At 42.7% G+C, this 20,954-nt stretch overlaps 1 protein-coding gene across 11 annotated transcripts in view; it reads left to right on the top strand.

Moving 5' to 3' along the window:
* MYCBP2 (MYC binding protein 2) overlaps window positions 1-20,954 on the top strand; it is a 130,349-nt gene that overhangs the window by 60,632 nt on the left and 48,763 nt on the right. For all 11 annotated transcript variants that reach the window (XM_088139567.1, XM_088139566.1, XM_088139564.1 and 8 more), the window contains exons 35-51: window positions 1,843-1,974; window positions 2,655-2,833; window positions 3,211-3,353; window positions 3,882-3,982; window positions 4,785-5,003; window positions 6,054-6,279; window positions 7,060-7,178; window positions 8,014-8,101; window positions 9,543-9,592; window positions 10,125-10,297; window positions 10,785-10,929; window positions 11,562-11,774; window positions 12,262-12,317; window positions 13,052-13,167; window positions 14,012-14,109; window positions 17,013-17,129; window positions 18,049-18,189. In XM_088139567.1, coding sequence (XP_087995693.1) covers window positions 1,843-1,974; window positions 2,655-2,833; window positions 3,211-3,353; window positions 3,882-3,982; window positions 4,785-5,003; window positions 6,054-6,279; window positions 7,060-7,178; window positions 8,014-8,101; window positions 9,543-9,592; window positions 10,125-10,297; window positions 10,785-10,929; window positions 11,562-11,774; window positions 12,262-12,317; window positions 13,052-13,167; window positions 14,012-14,109; window positions 17,013-17,129; window positions 18,049-18,189 — 2,316 coding nt within the window. The remainder of the gene's footprint in view (window positions 1-1,842; window positions 1,975-2,654; window positions 2,834-3,210; window positions 3,354-3,881; window positions 3,983-4,784; window positions 5,004-6,053; window positions 6,280-7,059; window positions 7,179-8,013; window positions 8,102-9,542; window positions 9,593-10,124; window positions 10,298-10,784; window positions 10,930-11,561; window positions 11,775-12,261; window positions 12,318-13,051; window positions 13,168-14,011; window positions 14,110-17,012; window positions 17,130-18,048; window positions 18,190-20,954) is intronic.

Genomic DNA, 20,954 nt, shown 5'->3' with positions numbered 1-20,954 from the left:
ATAGGTATTTATTTCAGTAAAATTACTTCTGAATTATTTATCCTTAACTTAGTATTAAAATGTTATAGAACCTGATTTCTTGACTTCTTCCTGACAAAGTGTACAAGTATATCTCTTGGTACTTTTCTTAGTTTTGCATATCTTGCATTAATTCTGTACACTTTGTCCACTTCTGCATCCATATCATCTTCATCCCATTCCAAAAATTTTGTTAAGAATTCTACAACTTTTTCTCTAATGTCTTCACCAGGCTCCTCTGGAACTGTCCTCAATCTTACAAAATTCTCTCTCCCCTAATTCCAATAGGGCAACACTGTCTAAATCCTTTTCTATTTCTCTAGTTATTATTTCTGTCTTATTTTCCAAAATTTCTACTTTTTCTTTAATTTGTTTAACTTCTCCACTCATCTGTATTATAGATTCTTCCAATCTTTTATTCATCTTTTCTTCCATATCTGTAATCTTTCATCTTTTCTCTCTTCCAGAGTAACCAAGTCTCTTTTAACTGATGCAGTTACTGATGCTATAACATCCTTTTCTAACTCTTCAAACATCCTTTGTAAAGACTGATGTGATCCCTTTTTCTGTTATCTGTTGTCCTTGCGTAAACAATCCCCTCCTCCCTGTTTCTGTAGCCTTCACTGTCTTTCTAGTCATCACCATTTTTCCCCCCTTTTTCATTTGTGATCCAGAAAGGAGGAATAAAAAGTAAAAAAGTGGAGAGGGCTTTTTTTTAATGTGCGTAACTCTTTAGTGCCTTGGACTCCCTGCATCTATAATCACAAGATCTTTTCCAACTTCCTATTTTCTTTCTTTCTCTACTTATCTCTTTGTTTAACGCAGTCAACCAATCGTCCTCCTTAGCAAATGTAAACAATTCTCTTTCCCATGGAGGTATGTATAATTTATTTAATTAATTCCAAAGTACTTTGTTAATAAAAGCAATACTCCAACTTTAGCTGTCCCCTTCCTCCATTTTTAACTTTTGCACTCCAAATTCCTGGCAAGCTTTTTGCTTTAAATCCTTTAAAATCTTTATAGTTATTTCCTTTCTTTTCACTATAGTTCTTCCCATGGGCCAAAGATGTGCTCACCTGGGTTGCCTAGAGAGTCCATCTGCATCTTGCTGGCTTCCTCACGTGAACCAGCCCTCCGGAGCTCACAACTTTCTCCTTGTCCAGAGAAGCTCCATTAGCTTGGGCGCATGGCCCGGCTGCTAGTCTTGGCCTCAGGGTTGTCCCCGGTGTGTGTAGATGCGCTAGCCTGCCATGTTTCCACCCAGATGTTGTAGGGGTATATTTGTTGAGGAACAAAAATAGACTTGATGTGTTAGAGTCACCACCCTGGATCTTAAGGCTGGGAGTTCAGGCAGTTTATAGGATTTGGGTTGTGCTTTAAAACTTTGCTCTCTCTCATGTTCTTGGCTGGGAATCAGGGTCATCTTCCTTTCATATAAATACAATAAATCTATTTCATGCCTTTCTGTGTGTTTGGGTGTTTGGAGTGTGTGGGAAGGGAAGGAGGAAATTGTTAATCCCTAGGAGCATTCTTGAGCATGAAACTGAGCAAACTCAGGGAGGCAGTGAAGGACAGGAAGGCCTGGCGCAATATGGTTCATGGGGTCACGAAGAGTCGGGCACGACTTAACGACTGAACAACAAGGAGCATTCTTAGCACCTGCATTGCATTTACCATGTCACAGACTTGTAAGGAAGCTGTGATACTTTAAGCTAGTAAGAAGAAGGTATATGCTTGTAGGGTACATGTTCTGATTTTTATACTATTCTTTTGGATTATGATTATTAATGGTATAGCTGCATTAAAATGATTTTTTAAATTTAGAGTGATCATACAGGAGATTCGACTCATTCTCATAGATGGACATCTCTAGAATTAGTGAAAGGAACATATACCACAGATGATTCCCCAAGTGAGATTGCAGAAATTAAACTTGACAAAGTCGTTCCTCTGAAGGTAAATACAGCAAAATATGTGTCTGTAATATATTTAACTTTGAAAAACCCAAATCTCTTAAGACCACCACTTCTAATACCTAGCAAGTTAATTATCTTTACTTCTGACTACCCAAGATAGCAGTGGGAAACTTTATCCCCTTACGGCAGTACTGTTCTTTCTTTAAAGCTGTTTTTTCCAAGGGCTGCAGGGAATATGGCTGGGAACATAGTAATAAAATGGATACAGTGGGTCAAAATTAATGCCTCAAAATTAAAATCCTCTCTTTTACTTAGAGGATTATGCAAAATAGATGTGCTAAATGTCCCAGAAATTTGTGTACCTATTTTAAGTATTAAATAGTTTTAAACAAAAGGGATGGGGGCAGACAAATAATAGCGCTGAAAATTATCCCTTTGCTACCAAATTTTGGAATCATAACCCCAAGGGGCCTTGGGAATGCCAGGATGGGCCTGCTCCATGTTAAGATTTAGTAGCAGAAAACTCTGATATCATAGAAGGATTAGTATGCCTCATGGTCACTGGAATGACAACATTTTAGCAAGAATAATATTGTAATGACTAACATTTAAAATAGCCCCTTTTTATATTTTAAAAATATGAATGCTGTCCTTAAAACTCTGCTGAATAAAAATAAATGAAAAAGCTTACATTAGTTCCCTGTGGCATGATCTTTGAAGGAAAACGTGAAATACGCTGTCCGTTTGAGAAACTACGGGAGTCGCACAGCGAACGGGGATGGAGGCATGACCACTGTCCAGTGTCCGGATGGTGTGAGCTTTACCTTCAGTACTTGCAGTTTGAGCAGCAACGGCACAAATCAGACCCGGGGTCAAATTCCACAGATCCTTTATTACAGGTACAAATGACAGATGAGTTTCATTGGATGTTATCTTTAAGCGCAACAAAGATGAATGTGTTTAAATGAATGCAGTGTTGTGTTAGTGATTTCTGAAAAAAGTATTTACTTTATTTATCTGTTGGATTTTGAGGCCACCTGACTCCAAAAAGAGCATGGGTAGTGTACAGTATTTAAAATAATACATAGTAAGTGCTACCTGGCATGAAGATGTGAAGCAAAAAATCTAGCAAGAAGGGAGATACATCGGCATATTCTTTTTAATACTGCCCTTTTACACTGTCTGAACAGTGCTATAGGGAGGGTTGTGTCTAAATACACCTGAGTCTATTAAGGTACTAGTTTGCTTCTCTGATTGACTTTTTCCCATTTTCCAGAAGCGAGTATGACGGAGATTTGCAATCACAGCTCTTAAATAAGGCCAATGAAGAAGATAAAAATTGTAGCAGAGCACTTTCCGTTGTGAGTGCGGTGGTTCGAGCGGCTAAAGATCTCTTGCACAGGGCTCTTGCTGTAGATGGTAAGTTTTAAACTCTCTTAAGAACCTCAGAATGAATTCATTCAGTCTCCTGATCTGTTCCCACTGTCCAGGCAGCAAACTCATAAAAAATTCAGCCCGTAGCCGGAGGTGCTTCCCTTGGAGTGAGAGGGTAAGAGCTCCTTGCTTTGAACTGAAATCAAGGGCTCATTCTCCAGGTGGAGGTCTAGAAAGTGAGAGATGTGAGAGCTCTGCCATCACTAAGGATCAGTCAGTTATCTCTGTAATCGTCAGAGGAGCAAGAGGCATGGAGTGTACCTTCTGTCTGAAGGTGGAGAAAGGGGACTGATGGGAACAGCCGTCGGCCGGAGTTGCTCCCTGGCACACAGGCTGCGGCCATTGCTCGAGGGAAGCACGGAGCTGACTGCAGTGAAAGAGAAGCCGGGTAGCCTCTACCGACGCAGCTGAAGGTTAATTTTCAGTGGCCCAGTACTGTATCTTGACTATTTCAGTGAGCAATGAGTCCCTTCATGAACAGTCTTAATGCTCGAACTATCTTTTTATTTGCAGCTGAGGACATTCCTGAGCTGCTGAGTTCTTCCAGCCTCTTTTCCATGCTCCTTCCTCTAATGATAGCCCATATAGAACCTGTGGCAGCAGCTATTCCCAAGGTATGTTCCTCAAACAATTCGTGGGGGTTTTAAAGACTACAAAATGAATCCAGAGTGAATCTAGGTGTGACCTCATGTTTACTTAGCAGATATCTCGTGGGTTTTCAAGTTCTTATGTTCCAGAAGATCCAACTGAAGTTGCTCATCTGTCTTAAATTCAGGAATATCTGTTAAGATTTCTGGTCCTTCACAAGTCATTGCATTTATGTTATACTGTAATGGTTATATGAAGGATATTTGAAAGCTTTCAGATTACAATTCAACCAGTGCCTTTGTTTGGTGGCTACAGGCCTGGAGCCATAAAACTGGCATTGTTAGGTTTTTAGGTGGGTTTCAGATTCAAGAATCAAGGCTGAGCGTTTCCATGTTTCAGCACGGAGTCCTGGATCCAGCTCTCTTGAAAGCCTCTTTTCTATGTCCAGGACTCAGGAGAGTGTGGAACTGGACTCAAATCCAAATACTACAGTCAAGAAAAGACATTAGATCCTTAAAAATATTTTGGAGTTAGTGCCATCTGACTTACTTAAAAATACACTTTTCTCGTTTATATCAAGCCCCCCCTGAGTAGGTTGAGCTAACATGAAAATACTGAACTGGCACCTTTCAAAGAAAGGGACCAACATTTTTTCAGGTTTTTATTTATGGCTGCACTGCCTTACAATCCTAGGCGGATCGCAGCAAAGCCAGCAAAAGAATCCCGTCACTCCTACAAAGGAGCATCACGCTCTCCACCACGGCGCTGTCCCCCGGTCAGCTCCACACGCTCCGGCTCACGCCTCGGTCTGCCTTTGTCCACCTGTAGGTTGCCGTTGAGGTTTTTGGCCTGGTGCAGCAGCTGCTCCCATCTGTTGCAGTCCTGAATCAGAAGTACACCCCTCTGGCCTTCAATCCCAATCAGTCCACGGACAGCGCCACCGGCAACCAGCCTGAGCAAGGCCTTTCAGCGTGTACCACTTCTAGCCACTATGCCGTCATCGAGAGCGAACATCCGTACAAACCGGCGTGCGTCACCCACTACAAGGTGGGCTTCCCATAATCCATGTGTCTGTGGCAGAGCTCTTTCAATTGGCTGATAAGTCAGTTCAGGGAATGAGGCCTTTGAGGGGTTAAGGAAAATGTCGACTGCAAACACCCCCGTGGCCTAACTCAGCGCTCTAGGCAAGGGAAGTGTAGATTTGCATGAGGAATCATGGTCTAAATGCATGCATCAGTCAAGAAGGGCTAACACAGATGTCATTTACGCGGGCGTATCGTATAGGCAACAAGGGCTTGCATTAGCTTAGCCAGCGCAACCAGAGATTGGACTGCTATAAACAGCTTCTTGGGAAAAGGGCTGTAAGAACAATCTGCTCAGTTATACAGAAATCCAGTCCATGTCCTGAGAGTAAAATATGCAAAGGTATATCTTTATATTACTCATTCAAATGTTTTAGATTAGAGCCAGTATAGGTAGCTAAAAGTGGAAGAGCCACGGCCAGGCTGTGAACATGACTGTTGGGCTGTGGAGAACTGTGGTTTGCCCCAAACTTTCCCTCCCAGTGGTTTGACTGGATAACTTGCAAATTCAAAGTCTCTGTAAAATCTAAAATGCATCTGGGCCGGGGGCACAGGAGGAGAGCCTTCTCTGCCGTTGCCCCCACCCTTTGGAATATTCTCCCCGCAGAGGTGCGGCAGGCCCCTACCAGAAAGGATTAAAGGCCTGGCTCTGTCAGTGTGCATGGGGTGACAACAACCTTACCCAATCCTGGGGGTGGCTGGTGCCTTGATGATGCTCCCTGAGTGACCGCCAATTTTATATCTGTCCTTGGATCTATTTATTTTCTATTTATTAAGATTGTTGTATATTGTAATTTTAATTGATTTTAACTGTTTTGTAAACCACCCAGAGTTGTTTCAACAAGATGGGTGGTGACAAATTTGATTGATTGATTGATTGATTGATTGATTGATTGATTGATATTTCCTAGGATTTGATATTGGGCAAGCAACCTGAGGCTGGTTAAGTAAATTTCAGTTTCATCCCCGTCGTGTTGACAGCAGAAAGCTCCTTTGTCCCTCCCTGCTTTTTTAGGTGTCTTTTCCAGAGTGTGTCAGGTGGATCACAGTAGAGTTTGATGGCCAGTGTGGAACAGCTCAGTCAGAGGACGTTCTTCGTTTGCTCATTCCTGCCCGAGCCATCCAGTTTTCAGGGCTTGGCCCAAAGCAGGCCTCCGTCCACGAAGGCCTAAACTCGTGGATAGAACTGAAGAAGTTTGCTGGCTCATCTGGTTGGCCCACCATGGCGTTAGTGCTGCCAGGTAATCCTCATTTTGAAAATTCAGTTAGAAAATTCACTTAAACTTATCTGAGAAAGTTCATTCTGATTTCGGCCAGATGAAAAACCATCTCAACTTTACTGATGTGAAACTTTCGTGAATTAAACGGTGTGTCGGGTGGCATTGATTTGTTTTGTTCACATTTCTTCATTCAGAGATCTGAAATCTAGGTCTCATGAAGCAGCAAGCCTGTCCTTCTGCTAAGGTGGTATTGATGGCTTAATAGTCGAGAAGTTCAGAACTTCATACGGTAGTCTCCAGATGGGTTTTGCAAAAATAGATCACCAACATCGTGATACAGTTTAAGAATGAGTTCTGTTCCTGAGGTCTGTCCTTAAGTCAAATTTGTATGTGAGCCAGAATAGTATTGTTGTATAATACTGTATAAGTAGTATTGTGTAATGAACTTGAACCATTATATATTTAACTTGAATTTTGCTACGGTAGGCTCCGTTCTTAGCTATGGGCCGTCCTTAAACCGGGCGTTCTTAACCCGGGGATTATCTGTATCACTCACTCTGTTCTCACAACCAAATAGCATGGAGTGATCTGTATTACTACTTTGTTTCCATTCCAGGATAGTGCAAACTAGTTATTGAAACAGTGTGTTCTGTTTCCTGTGCCTGGAAACAAGTGGGATGTGTACAGGATTCACACCTGCAAGCTTAATTCTGAGTATTAATCACGAACTGTTTTCATTCAGTTGTAAGCGGCTTAGCTGCCCAGTTTTTTTCTGCTGTTAAACATGCTATTTCCCTCTAGGTAACGAAGCCCTCTTCTCACTGGAAACCGCATCAGACTATGTAAAAGATGAAAAGGCTACTTTCTATGGTTTCAAATGTTTTGCAATAGGCTATGAATTTAGTCCTGGAGCTGATGAAGTAAGTACTGAAATCTTGAGAAAAGGGGCAGGTGGAGGAGGGCTTCTGAAAACGAGAGCACCGAGAGAGCCTGTGGAGCGGTGCTCTGGTAACCTGGGCCCTCATCCTTTCAGAGCTCTTCAAGTAAATGCCAGCATTTTGAAAAATCCATAGAAATTGGGGGTTATTATAGGAGAGAGTTTATATGATATAAATATTTTATTTTCCCAGTCGGTTAGGGTTCCTGACCTTCTCAAGTAGTTTGTGAAGCTAGCCACTTGTAACACCAAGAATAACAAATCTAATCTGCAAGTTACAAAATGGTTGATAACTGGTTTACTGACAACCTTGAATGTCATGGCTTTTCGTGAGGGTCAGTGTGGTCGAGTGACTAAGCTGTTGGACTAGCGCTGAGAAGACCCAAGTTCTAGTCCACCCGCAGCCCCAGAACCTCAGTGGGTAACTTTGGGGCAGCCTCTCCCTCTGTGAGCTCCACCAACCTCACTGGGTGGGGGTAAAATGGGAGCAGGGAGTGTTTTGTATGCTGATTTGAGTCCCTGAATGAGAGGTGGGGTATAAATCTCACACAAATAAATATGTGCAACTCCTCAGAGACTCAAAGGAGGAAACCATGTTGTTTCTCTCCAGCTGTTCTTCTTTGAAATGATAGTAACCCACACATGGCTTTACTTGAGCATCTCATGAAAATGCTGGATACATAGGACACTTTTGGGTGAAAGCCACCTGACCCAGAAGAGTCCGAGAGCCAACAAACTATGCCATCTTCTGGGTCGGTTACATGCCTTCAGGTGAACCAAAACAAAGAGAGTTACCTGTCTCCTTTATTTGTTTCAAGGGGATCGTTCAGCTCGAGAAAGAGCTGGCCAATCTAGGAGGCGCGTGTGCGGCAGCTCTGATGAAAAAAGATCTGGCACTTCCCATTGGTACGTTATCTGTTCAGGACAGGCTTGGTGGAATTCAGCGTAAATTAAAAGCATGCGCCCGGGGATTAGTAAGGTGTTTTATCATTAAAGGGAAAGGATTGCAGCATCTTCTTCTCGTCTTCTCTAGGACTTGTGTCCTGGCAAGACCTTCATCAAATAGCAGCCCTGGCGTGACATTACAATTTAGTTTTGAGATTCACTCAAATATTGATGGAGACTTGCTATGGGACACACACAGCTGCTACTTCCGCAAGGGACATGCTGTAGTCCAGCCCGACATGGTGCAGAGCAGCTTATTAGCAATGCTGTGGGTGTGGGCTTTTAATTACTTCAAAATAATCTATAGCAATTTTTAAAAATGAAAATATGTTAGGAATTACAGTATTTATCTGAAGTTGTCTCTTTGTTTATCAAGCAGTGTTTCAACACTTTTCACATTTTCATCTAGTGGACTCAAGAAAAATAACGGTTGCTAGTTTTCAAGTAGGGTTTTTGTTTTTCTCTCTCTGGGGTTACAGAAGGAGCTCTCTTGTGGCCTCAGCAATATATCTCATGGACTTTTAGCAGCATTAGTTGGGGCTGCCAACTCAGCAGTGGTGAATAGCTTTCCTAGGGACAGGAGTAGACACCCAGCAACCCTGAAAGATAAGATTAAGGGAGGACCTAGTGGTCACAGCCCCAGCCATGGCCAGGAGAGCCTTTGCGGACCCGTTGTGCCCGTTCTCGACCAGGAGGCACTGTTCACAGTTGCTCGTGCCTTAGTCACTTCCCTGGTGAGATTCTACATGAGCTGATTCAGCTGATACATTCAGCTGGTCCAGGATGCAGGGATGTGTGCAGCCTTGGGCACTCATGGTAGTGTCACTGCTACGTTTATTTATTTGTTTAAACGGACTCCTGTAGGCTTCCAGGCGCAATTCCAGGGACTGGCTGTCACCTTTGAAGCCGAACCTGGCATGGGGCCAGGTTACTTGGAGGATTGCTTATCCCCGGGGTCTCTGCCCATCCCACCAGGTCTGCTAGGGCGGGCATGCCTCGGGTTCCCTCTGGGAAACAGGGCCGCCTGGTGGGGCTAGAAAGCATGCCTTCTCGGTCATGGCGCCTGCTGCATGAACAGCCTCTCCCCCTGAAATTCAGGGGGGCGGGCTAGACTTCCGGAGAGTAGCTTTCCTTGAGGCCAGGATGTTAGTGGAGCCCAGTGTCCCTAAAGTTGCTATGTGGGTGAGATTTTGCAGGGGCTTCAGCTTGGTTCTTTTAATTGATTTTGATCTATTGGTCTATCCTCGGTTCGCTGCCCAGAGTTCTGTTGGTGAGATGAGCAATCCTATAAAATTGGTTAAGAAATAAATCCTAATTTATCATGCCAGGTGGCTTAGGAAAAGGGCCTGTATCCTTTCAGAACACATTTTGACTGTGTGCCATTATTCCTGTTTGTGAACAGGCAGTGAATTGGAGGAAGACCTTGAGATGCTGGAGGAGGCGGCTCTTCAGGTAGCCCGGATTCACCCTCCCTGACGCTGGCACCCTCTTGGGTCATGGGCCTCGCTGTGTCTGCTTGTCTTTCCAGACACCGTCAGCACAAACAGTTGTTGATTCCTTTCAGATTCAACCCCGTATTTTTCTGTTATTCACACAGAGAAAATTTCTGGGTAACCATACCAGGGTTTGTTAGAGTGGCTTTATGAAGGGGGCAGGCTCTCCTTTGTAGAGGGCCTGAAGGAGCTGCCCCATGCTCTTCTCAGATAACTTTGGAGGCCCTTTGCAAGGCCATTCCAAGGTGTCAGTAATAGATTTAGAGTGCCTCCCCAGTAACGGTTGATTTTAAAATTATGCTTGCAGTCTAATTAGTATATTTTGTAAGTGTGCATCACTCTCAGTAATTGTAGCAGGTTGGTTTCTAATTTTAGAAGTAAAATAAGTGAATATTATAAATAATTTTATTTACTGTTAAAGTAACCCTGTTTGAAAAGGCAGGGGTTGAGGGCTACTGTACGTAGATAATACTGTTTTCCATCTATGCCAGGTATGTAAATCTCATTCAGGCATCCTGGGTAAAGGACTAGCCTTGTCTCATTCACCGACTATTTTGGAGGCGCTCGAAGGAACTCTCCCATTGCAAGTTCAAAGCAACGAACAGTCGTTTCTGGAGGACTTTATCTCCTGCGTGCCAGGGTCAAGTGGTGGGCGACTTGCGAGGTACAGCCATAGCTCGGTTTTAGTCACAACCACCTCTGTTAGGACGCCTTTATTTTCAGTTGAGGTGGATGCTCTGGCACCCAAGAGTAGCGCCTTCTTCCCAGGCTCTTGCCTTAGCTGTGTGGTTGTGTCCTAAGCTTTAAATATGCTGGAAGCTTTTAACAGATTTAGATCAGGACCAATCGTTTGGATCGGTTAACGTTTGGAAAGAAATTACTGTTTAAAACGACAGGAATGCTAACCAAACATCAAAGCAAGTGTTTTGCATGTACACGAAGACAAAAAGCTTTACTGCAAAAGATAAAAACTAATTTATTGTATGCGACTGAACTAGAAATTTTTGTTGTCAGTGGGGTTTTTTTTGTGCCAAAAGGCTTTAGTTTCCCTTTTGCAATGCGTCATTATGACCTTCCTGTGATGTTGTACCTCCACAGAGGGTCTGCTGAGGCAGGGAATTTGAAAGGCTGCTAAATGGTTTTCTCCTTAGGTGGCTTCAACCAGACTCCTATGCGGATCCCCAGAAAACATCCTTGATCCTAAATAAAGATGACATCCGCTGTGGCTGGCCAACAGTTGTTATTGTGCAGACCAAGGACCAATATGGTGAAGTGGTTCACGTGCCCAACATGAAGGTAGTGGCTTATGAACAACCAAGGGCCTTTCCAACTTAAGGCCCTTTCAGAAATGCAGCCTACAAATCTCTCCTGCGCATCTTTCCTTTTGTAAAATAGCTGCTGGTTTCAGGCTGGTCTCCATGTTTTAGTGCTATGTAATTTGGAGCATTACTAGAATCTAGAAGCAATTCATATTTCAACTGCATGATTCACAGCTGACTCTGGGATGCACTGTTTAGCGGCATCTAGACTGTTTACGCAGCTCAAGGTTTATGGCTCGCTTAAAGAAAGTGTTCGTTGCCCATGCCTCTTTAAAGTTGCATAAATGACTTACACTCCCTGTTGACTGCGATATTGCGTGGGGGTTCGGGTTTTTGGGAGAGATTTTCTGGATTCGCTCTCCTGCCTTTGGCCGAGGGCTTTTCTTTCCGACGTGTCATCTTGGTGAGGCAGAGCTGTGGAAAGACCAGCCGGGGCTTTAGCCTTGCTACGTACAGAGAGCAGCAATTATGTTTGTGAACTTTTCGGGGTGATTTGAAAAGGCAGTTTGAAGACCAGAATGTGTTTCTAAAGTCCCTTGGCTGGGATTTAGAATGACTTGCTGTGTTTGTGGCCTGTCCCCGTCTCCCTCTTCTCAACGAAACTTTCAGGTGGAAGTCAAGGCGATACCAGTTTCCCAGAAAAAAAACTCTTTGCAGCAGGAGCAGGCTAAGAAAACGCAGCGCGCCCCGGGCGGCCCTGCTGGGGCTGCTTCCTCTGGCCCTGAGCTGACCTTTGGGGGACTCCCTTCCCCCAAGTTGGATGCATCCTACGAGCCTATGATCGTGAAGGAAGCACGCTACATTTCTATAACAATGATGAAGGTAAACAGCAGCGACTTGAAATACCAATGGGGGGGATTCCAGAGGTGTGCATCCATGTGCTCTTCTTTCTCTCTTTGGATCTCTCAGTCTTAGGGCTTTTGTAAAAACCAGCCTAGATTCACAGCTGGAAATGATGCTGCTGTCTCATGGTCTACTAGTCCTCTTTGAACAGATGGAAGTGTCACTGAATTATTTGCTTTCATCCTTCCTCCACTGCTTTCCACGCGCTTTGGCTTAGGCAGTTTCTTGAGATTGACAAGGGGGACAAGAAAGCATCCCCTTCTCTCAAGCAGATTGGCCCAGATGTGCGGGCTGAAGACAGGCAGCCGTTTCCCATTCAGAAAACCCTGCCTGGGGCCAGAGTGAGATCAGGTTGCCCTGTGCGGTCAAGCGGGTCTGGGGGGTGTCTGAAGCGAAGAGACCAAGGGGCTGTTATTCCAAGTTACTGACACAGCAGAAGAAGTCTGATACACTGTTTGCTTTATAGGTATATGAAAATTATTCTTTTGAAGAGTTACGTTTCGCTTCACCAACACCTAAGAGGTAACAGTTTTGTATGAAATATAAAATCTCAAGAAAACTGACCGTTATCCATATACAGTTATCAGAATGGGTTTTATGTGCAAGTATCATCCTTTTCACAGGATGTTAGTAATTATTTTGTCAAAAAGATCTCCAGGCAACAGTTCCAGGGAAAGTGTTATATCAAAAAAAAAAAAAAAGCAAGCAAAGAAGGAGAAAAAAGAGATGAAACATAGTTTTATATTACTAGTCTTAAACGTATGGGAAACTCATACTAAGGAACTCAGTAGTTGGGTTTCTCTGTATGTGAATTATTAAGTTTGTGTGGCTGTTTGCAATGATTATAGCTCAGTGGCTCTGTACAAAAAAAGTGTGTTCAGTCAGACTATCCAGTGCTTTACCTTGACCCAGGATGTCCCTATTGGGGTATTGTATCTCTTCTTGCAGAGGATAGCAGCCCTCAGCCTTCCCCATTGTATGTAGATGTCCCCAGCCAGCAGAGCCCTTGCTGAGAATTCTAGGAGGATGCCCAGATGTGGGGAGGCAAAGGAAGATTGAAACAAAGTTGAGATACAGAAAATGTCTGGATAATGTGAAATGCTAAGGACAGAGAAGATTGTGCTTAATTGCTCTGATTTTTAATTCCTGATAACTCAGTGCAGTTGTGCCATATTTTCTAAGTATGTACAAGACCTAAATAGGTGAAGGTGAAACTGTGGTGACGTGTTGTGAATTCCATATTCATTTTTTTCTAGACCGAGTGAAAACATGTTAATACGAGTCAACAATGATGGTACTTACTGTGCTAACTGGACACCAGGAGCAGTTGGTCTGTACACCATTCATGTTACGATTGATGGCATTGAAATAGGTACATAAGACGTTCGTCCTCTCTACGGTATTCCGGTATTAGTAGATCTGCAGCTGCATGCCAAAACCTGGACAGAGAAACTGTTTTCATAAACGTGAGAAAGAACCAGGCTTTGAACAGAGCCTATCCTTAGTTTCTGTTCTTTCTGCCTCAAATAGAAAAGCAAGCGGAACAATTACTGAGAAGCAGACATAACAATTAGTTGCCCTGATAGTGGGGAAGAATATTGGCGAAGTCGCTTCATTTACTGGACTGAATTTCCTCAGCCTCCCTTAGGTTGTCTCTCTCTGCACGTTCAGAGAGCAGCTCAGACTTCTTCAAGTTTGTGGCCGAAATGCTAACACCAAAATCGTTTGCCTCAAATGACATCTTGGCTAGAGAATAGCTGGTGGTGTGCCTTTGCGTGTCCCCTAATGAGTTATCAAGTAGCCTTTGAAATCCCGTGTCAGGAGCGTGATGACAGTTACTCTTCCACATTGATTTCTGGTCATATAATGATTCCTGAAAAAAACTGAGGCACCTTGTAAAGGGGAGGAAGTTCCCTGTTTCCTGAACTGGTTTGCAGCAGGTTCTACGGTGGATACCACAGTCTCAAGAAGATCAGTGTTTTCAAAAGTTGATTTCTGAAGAAAATGGAGTGAATCTAGAGTCAGGAGTCATGTTTGTCTCATACTGAAATCACTTTTCAGTTTTGTTCTGTATTTATACAAACAGTAATTTTCGTTTAACCCAGCTAGAGGCTTTTCAGTGTAATTCTGTCTTGCCACGCACAGAAAGGCAAAGTTACTCACTGCAGTTTGCTTTTCTACCCCTCATATGTCACCATGATTTCCTTCATTTGCAGATGCTGGACTAGAAGTTAAAGTCAAAGATCCTCCAAAGGGGATGATACCACCAGGAACCCAGTTGATAAAACCAAAAGCTGAGCCTTTGCCAAACAAGGTACATGAAGGACAATGATTTGACAGTTTCTGTCCCGATTCCATCTACAAAGAGGTCAGAATGCCAAGTGGAAGGCCCTAGTCCCACCCTGTTCGTCTTGAAGGCTGCTGGTCTGCAAGAGCCCTGCCCCGAGAGCCACAGCCCATCAGGCAGGACTGTGCCAGCGCAGTGGATCCTTGGTTGATTTTCAGGGCCCCGATGTCCTTTGCTTACCGGCTGAAGGGAAGCTGCTCGAGAAGGACAGAAGAAAATGGAGTACATTCCAGGCCTGTGGAATGATGTCCAGGCATAGAGTGTTTTGCTTTATGCCGTCGTCTGATCCCTTGGGAGACAGGGAGGGACAGTTTTGCTTCTGAAGTGTTTTTACAAATGTTGAAATAGCTTTTATATCTTATTCCTGAGTTTTTAATAGGACGCTACAATTTTCCCATAATACCTTATGCGATACTCTCCACCTCTGATCTCTCCCACTGTCTTCAGGCAAATATATTTTCCTAGCTCTTCATCCGAGTAAATACACATTCATAGGTTACTTGGGAAATGCATGCTTGATCTGGCTAGGCAATGAAAGAGCACATTAAAATTTGCCCTTGAATATCCTATTACTCATTTCTCTATTGTCTCTGTGGATCACACATAGGGAGCAACGTGCTTTGACAGACCCCTTGCTGGAATCTTCTAGAGTAACTTGTAGAGGAGTTTTTAGTAGGAATCGCAATTCCACTTTGCATAAACCAGAAGGGTTCAACGCATACCAGTTTGAAGAGGAATCTAACCCCTCCGCCCAGCACAGGGCCCCCCCACATTGCAGCACCCTTTATTTAACACCTCCAGGGAACAAAGAGGCAGTCTCCTCTACTGCTGAATAGCTGTTTCCATTAGAAGATCTTCCTAAGGTCCAACCACAGTCTACTTTCTTGTTATTTAAACTCCTTGTTTCTTGTCCTGTTTTCTAGGACAACTCTGTTCAAGTCAGCTCTGCCTTCCTTGGATACAGCTATCATATCTCCCCACAGGCTTCTCTTGCCCTGGGTAAGCATGCCCAACACCTCCAGTTGTTCCTCATACGTCTTTTTCTCCCAGACCCATCATCGTCTTAGTTGCTTTCTCCTAGACATGCTCCAGTCTGTTGGTGTTCTTCCACTAATGTATGCCTGGACCTGGACACAGCAATCCAAGGTCGGGTCTGATCTTTGCATAATAGAGAGAAATTGTGGCTTCTTTTGATCTTGGTGCTGCAGTTCTTTTGATGCAGACTTGGGCTGGATTTGCTCTCTTCGAAGCTGTGTGATCCTCTTGGCTCACACTCAGTTTGTGAGCCACCAAACCACCCAGACCCTTTTTGTATTTGCTGACTTACACTACCAGCCTCTGTCCATCTTGACCAGGCCTCCTAGGATGCCAGTCATCTGCAAAAGCCCTTAACTTTTTAAGTTAAAAAGTTTCTTTTTTAATCTTTACTCCCACAATCCTCTCCTCTTGTCTTATATCTCTATTCAGTATTTCAAGAACTGAAACCAACAAGAGAGGAGACAGTGGGCGTTCCCTTTTATATCTCACAAGGCTTTGTTAGGTCTCCATTAACAATTATTTGTGCTTTCTATGATGTATAAATTGATCTTACCCATTTTATAAAGTTCTCTCCAAAGTTCATATCTTCCAAAACCTTTAACAAGAAAGCCCATTTCAAATTGTCACAGGCCTTCTCTGCATCTAAGAAAATCAATGCAGCTTGTTTTTCATTATGTTGCTCCAAATATTCCAAATCTCCAACATGTTTCTAACGTTGTCCTTTAACTGTCTTTTAGGTAAAAACCCACATTGATCCTCATAAATAAATTCTTGCAAAATTATTTTCATTCTATCAGCTAGAAATGTTGTAAACCACTTACTATTCAATAGTAATAATAATAATAATAATAGTTTCTTGTTGAGTCAAATCTTGTCCCTCTTTAGGTATTAATGCTATGTTGGCCTCTTTCCAACTCTCTGGCATCTTTCCTCCCTGTTGGATAGAATTCATCGCATTTTGTAGAGGCTGTGAAAGTTCATCCTCAAAACATTTATAATAAGAATCTGATAATCCTTCTGATCCAGGCATCTTTCCTGGTTTAATCTTTTTTATAGCTTCAGAAACTTCCCTTATTGTTATATGTCCATTCATAATCTGTTTCTCTTCCTCTGTAATCCTTGGTAAATTTTGTCTCTTCAGATATTCATCTGTTTTCCCCAGAGAGATGTCACTTCCTTTATACAAGTTGGAGTAATATTGATGAAATACTTTTTGTATAGCTGCGCTATCCGTTAATACAGTATCCCCCTCTTGTAATTTCAATATCATTTTCTTTTTTTTTTCTTTTTGTAATTTATATGCCAACCACCTCCCTGGTTTGTTTACAAACTCAAAGTTTTTTGTTTTTGTTCTTTTGATTTTTTGCTTTACATGGTTCATTTTTTTTTCCATTTCTCTTACTGTTAACATAGATAACTGTTGTTGTAAAAGCTGAGTTTGTTGAGAAATTAATTAATTTGTTGAGAAATTAATACTTATCTTCTCTGGAATTTACTTTAATTCTTGTTCTTTTCTCTTTATCCAAAATAGCTTGTGTTTTCTCTTGCCTCTTCTTTTTGAGTTCACTATTGTGTTGTATGAAATAACCTCTGAAAGAAGCTTTACTCACGGTTCTAATAATACTTCTAATTAAGTCTCTTTTCTCTTTGGCTTCCAAAAAGAGAGGAAATTTATTTGATATTCTTAGTGCATGTTTTGAACAGCTGTTAGGAGACCTTTTTTTGAATTATGTGGATTTTACCCTCCGAAGTAGTCGTGTGTTGTATTCCTAGGGCCAGGAGTTGCATCTGCCTAGGTTTCAGGGCCATAACTCTCCCTTTGCTATTTGCAGGTTCGCAGATTTGTGGCCAAGGACAGTGCCGGCTTGCGAATCCGTAGCCACCCATCCCTTCAGAGCGAACAGATTGGCTTAGTCAAAGTCAATGGATCAATTACTTTTATTGATGAGGTAACATCTAAGAACTTGATAGGCCACTGTAATGAAGGCTGATTGTCCCTGGCACACATGTCTGTCCTCCCAAAACTCCTATGGCTAATCTCACCTGAGCACTGAGATCTGGACAGATGGCTCTGGAAGCCATCAGGCGGCTTGTAACCTGTCCCCAGACCTGCTGTTCAAGTGAAAAAGATCTGAAATCTTGGAGGTGTTTAGCCATGATAGCCTAATGAATGAGCATAAATAACTTAGGCTGTGTTATTAACCAGCCACTTTGTTTTAAATTCACGTGAGAGGCTGCTAGATTACTTTTTGACAAAATTAAGGTAGGATTCTTGTTTGTTTTTAATCGAGCCTGATGTTTCAAAGCTTCTGTTAATCATTCAAACATTAAATTATTCATTTCTGCTTTGTCTCAGCTACAGTTTTGGAAAAAACATTCGCGTAGGAAATTTGAGAGAGAATAGCAGTTCATTTTATGACGCCAGCTTTTTCCTATACAATGTATACTACTTCTGAATCACTCTTTCTAAGACTAGGCTAGCTCTGGTTTCCACTGTGTGTCAATGTTTAAGTTGCCAATCATCCTTCCCCTTCACAGTGAATATTGATTTGAGCTGCTCATCAGTGTGATTCAGGCATGTGGCGCTGATACATTACTGTTTTCAGAAATAGGAAAGTACCCGCTTTTTCAGAACAGGTTCCATATCACAGTTGCTGTGTAATGATTTAGATTTAAAACATTCTTACTGCATCCAGAATCTCAACCTCTTTCTTGAACATTTTAAAAACTTGTTTGGATTAAAAAAAAAATCCCAAACTGAACTTTTAGGTGTCATGATATGCTTGTTTCTTCATACCAATTTTTAAGCTTCAATTTTTATCCACTCACTTTTTGTACAAGCCGCTTATCTTGGGCTGTTCTTCACAGATCCACAATGATGATGGAGTGTGGTTACGGCTGAATGAGGAGACGATACGGAAATACGTTCCAAATCTGAATGGTTACACTGAAGCCTGGTGCCTTTCTTTTAACCAGCACCTTGGCAAGAGTCTCTTGGTCCCCGCTGATGTAAGTAAATGGTGACCCTGAAGAAAGCATCACGCTTCATTTCTTCCTAGCAATTGTCACTTTCCATCCATTCCATATGTAAAGGAATTAAGACTTAGAAGAGTTGTGTATAGAAAAAATTAAAAGCTCCTGAAATTTATTCTGCGTTGGTTCAAAGGAGGCAGGCACTACAGAGAAATCTTGCTGCACGTTAATCTGGTGTGATTGGTGTATCATGTGTTTGACAAACCCATATCATGAATTCTGCTTAGTTGGGTGGGGCCGATGGTTTCAAAGACCCTTGACAGCATGCCCCTGCTGGAAATATTTATTGCTTTCTTAGTTGGCTGCTGGACTTAAGTTTTCTGCACAATTATTTATTTAATGAAATGTTTTAATTAATAAACAGAAATAGTAGTTCAAAGTGAGAAACACAGGGAATCCATCCAGTTACTTTAGGACTTCTCTTTTCCAGGAGTTCAAAAGGATTTAGTGCCGAGACAAATGACCTGGTGCTCTGGATGGGTGCCTCTGGGCCCCCTAATCCCCCTTTTTGAAAAGGGGCATGCAAGGAAGTATAAAGCCAGTGGGGGGCGACTGTGCTGCCAAGGGGCCTGCAGCAGCAGCAGCAGTTTTCCAAAGGGAGTTCTGTGGAAGGGTTGCCAGAGAGCATGGAAGAGAGGCTCGCTGCTGGAGGGACTGCATGCCCATTTTAATGCTGCCAGCAGTAAAAAATGGAATTAAAAAAGAGTTATCTATTCTGGACTATTCTCCAGAATGGCGGGGGGGGGGGGGGGGAACTGAGAAAGCAGAGATGGAACAAGGTTCCAGATACATCGTTTAATCAGCTTCATTTTGAGAATCAGGAGTTTTGAGTTGTTCTGGTCCCCCCCCCCCTTTTTTAATTTGTTTTATCATTTTCATAGACTTCTGAAAACAGGAACATCCTCTGAGGTTTACTTTTTTCCTTGGCCTTTCCCATTTTTTTCTCTTACAGTGGGGCAAAAAAGTATTTAGTCAGCCACCAATTGTGCAAGTTCTCCCACTTAAAAAGGTGAGAGAGGCCTGTAATTTTCATCATAGGTATACCTCAACTATGAGAGATAAAATGGGGGAAAAAATCCAGAAAATCACATTGACTGATTTTGAAAGAATTTATTTGCAAATCATGGTGGAAAATAAGTATTTGGTCAATATCAAAAGTTCATCTCAATACTTTGTTATATATCCTTTGCTGGCAATGACAGAGGTCAAACGTTTTCTGTAAGTCTTCGCAAGGTTTTCACACGCTTGCTGGTATTTTGGCCCATTCCTCCATGCAGATCTCCTCTAGAGCAGTGATGTTTTGGGGCTGTCGCTGGGCAACACAGACTTTCAACTCCCTCCAAAGGTTTTCCATGGGATTGAGATCTGGAGACTGGCTAGGCCACTCCAGGACCTTGAAATGCTTCTTACGAAGCCACTCCTTCATTGCCCAGGCAGTGTGTTTGGGATCATTGTCATGCTGAAAGACCCAGCCACGTTTCATCTTCAGTGCCCTTGCTGATGGAAGGAGGTGTTCACTCAAAATCTCACGATACATGGCCCCATTCATTCTTTCCTTTACACAGATCAGTCGTCCTGGTCCCTTTGCAGAAAAACAGCCCCAAAGCATGATGTTTCCACCCCCATGCTTCACAGTAGGTATGGTGTTCTTTGGATGCAACTCAGCATTCTCTCTGCTCCAAACACAACGAGTTGAGTTTAGACCAAAACGTTCTACTTTGGTTTCATCTGACCATATGACATTCTCCCAATCCTCTTCTGGATCATCCAAATGGTCTCTAGCAAACTTCAGACGGGCCCGGACATGTACTGACTTAAGCAGGGGGACACGTCTGGCACTGCAGGATTTGAGTCCCTGGCAGCATAGTGTGTTACTGATGGTAGCCTTTGTTACTTTGGTCCCAGCTCTCTGCAGGTCATTCACTAGGTCCCCCCGTGTGGTTCTGGGATTTTTGCTCACCGTTCTTGTGATCATTTTGACCCCACGGGGTGAGATCTTGCATGGAGCCCCAGATCGAGGGAGATTATCAGTGGTCTTGAATGTCTTCCATTTTCTAATTATTGCTCCCACAGTTGATTTCTTCACACCAAGCTGCTTGCCTATTGCACATTCAGTCTTCCCAGCCTGGTGCAGGTCTACAATTTTGTTTCTGGTGTCCTTCGACAGCTCTTTGGTCTTGGCCATAGTGGAGTTTGGAGTGTGACTGTTTGAGGTTGTGGACAGGTGTCTTTTATACTGATAACAAGGTCAAACAGGTGCCATTACTACAGGTAACGAGTGGAGGACAGAGGAGCCTCTTAAAGAAGTAGTTACAGGTCTGTGAGAACCAGACATCTTGCTTGTTTGTAGGTGACCAAATACTTATTTTCCACCATGATTTGCAAATAAATTCTTTAAAAATCAGACAATGTGATTTTCTGGATTTTTTCCCCCATTTTGTCTCTCATAGTTGAGGTATACCTATGATGAAAATTACAGGCCTCTCTCATCTTTTTAAGTGGGAGAACTTGCACAATTGGTGGCTGACTAAATACTTTTTTGCCCCATTGTATCTATTAGGTTAGCATAGTACAGATTTAGTCTGGCAAGATTTTGTCTATATGGTGTAAGCAATAAAAGAACTGAACTTGGTTGGACTGTTTCCCTGTTGTTCTTGAGCTGGGCCTGACAGCAGCTAAGTGAATCACACAGTTCCCCATTGATTTTGGTTGTTGGAAGCCAGCTGGGAAGGTCACAAATG

Source organism: Python bivittatus, unplaced genomic scaffold (assembly GCF_059951505.1).
Source record: "Python bivittatus isolate LINGU-HERP-01145 unplaced genomic scaffold, Pbiv_v1 ctg000210_np1212, whole genome shotgun sequence".
NCBI classification, from domain to species: Eukaryota; Metazoa; Chordata; class Lepidosauria; order Squamata; family Pythonidae; genus Python; species Python bivittatus.
This window is presented reverse-complemented; position numbering and strand designations above follow the sequence as displayed.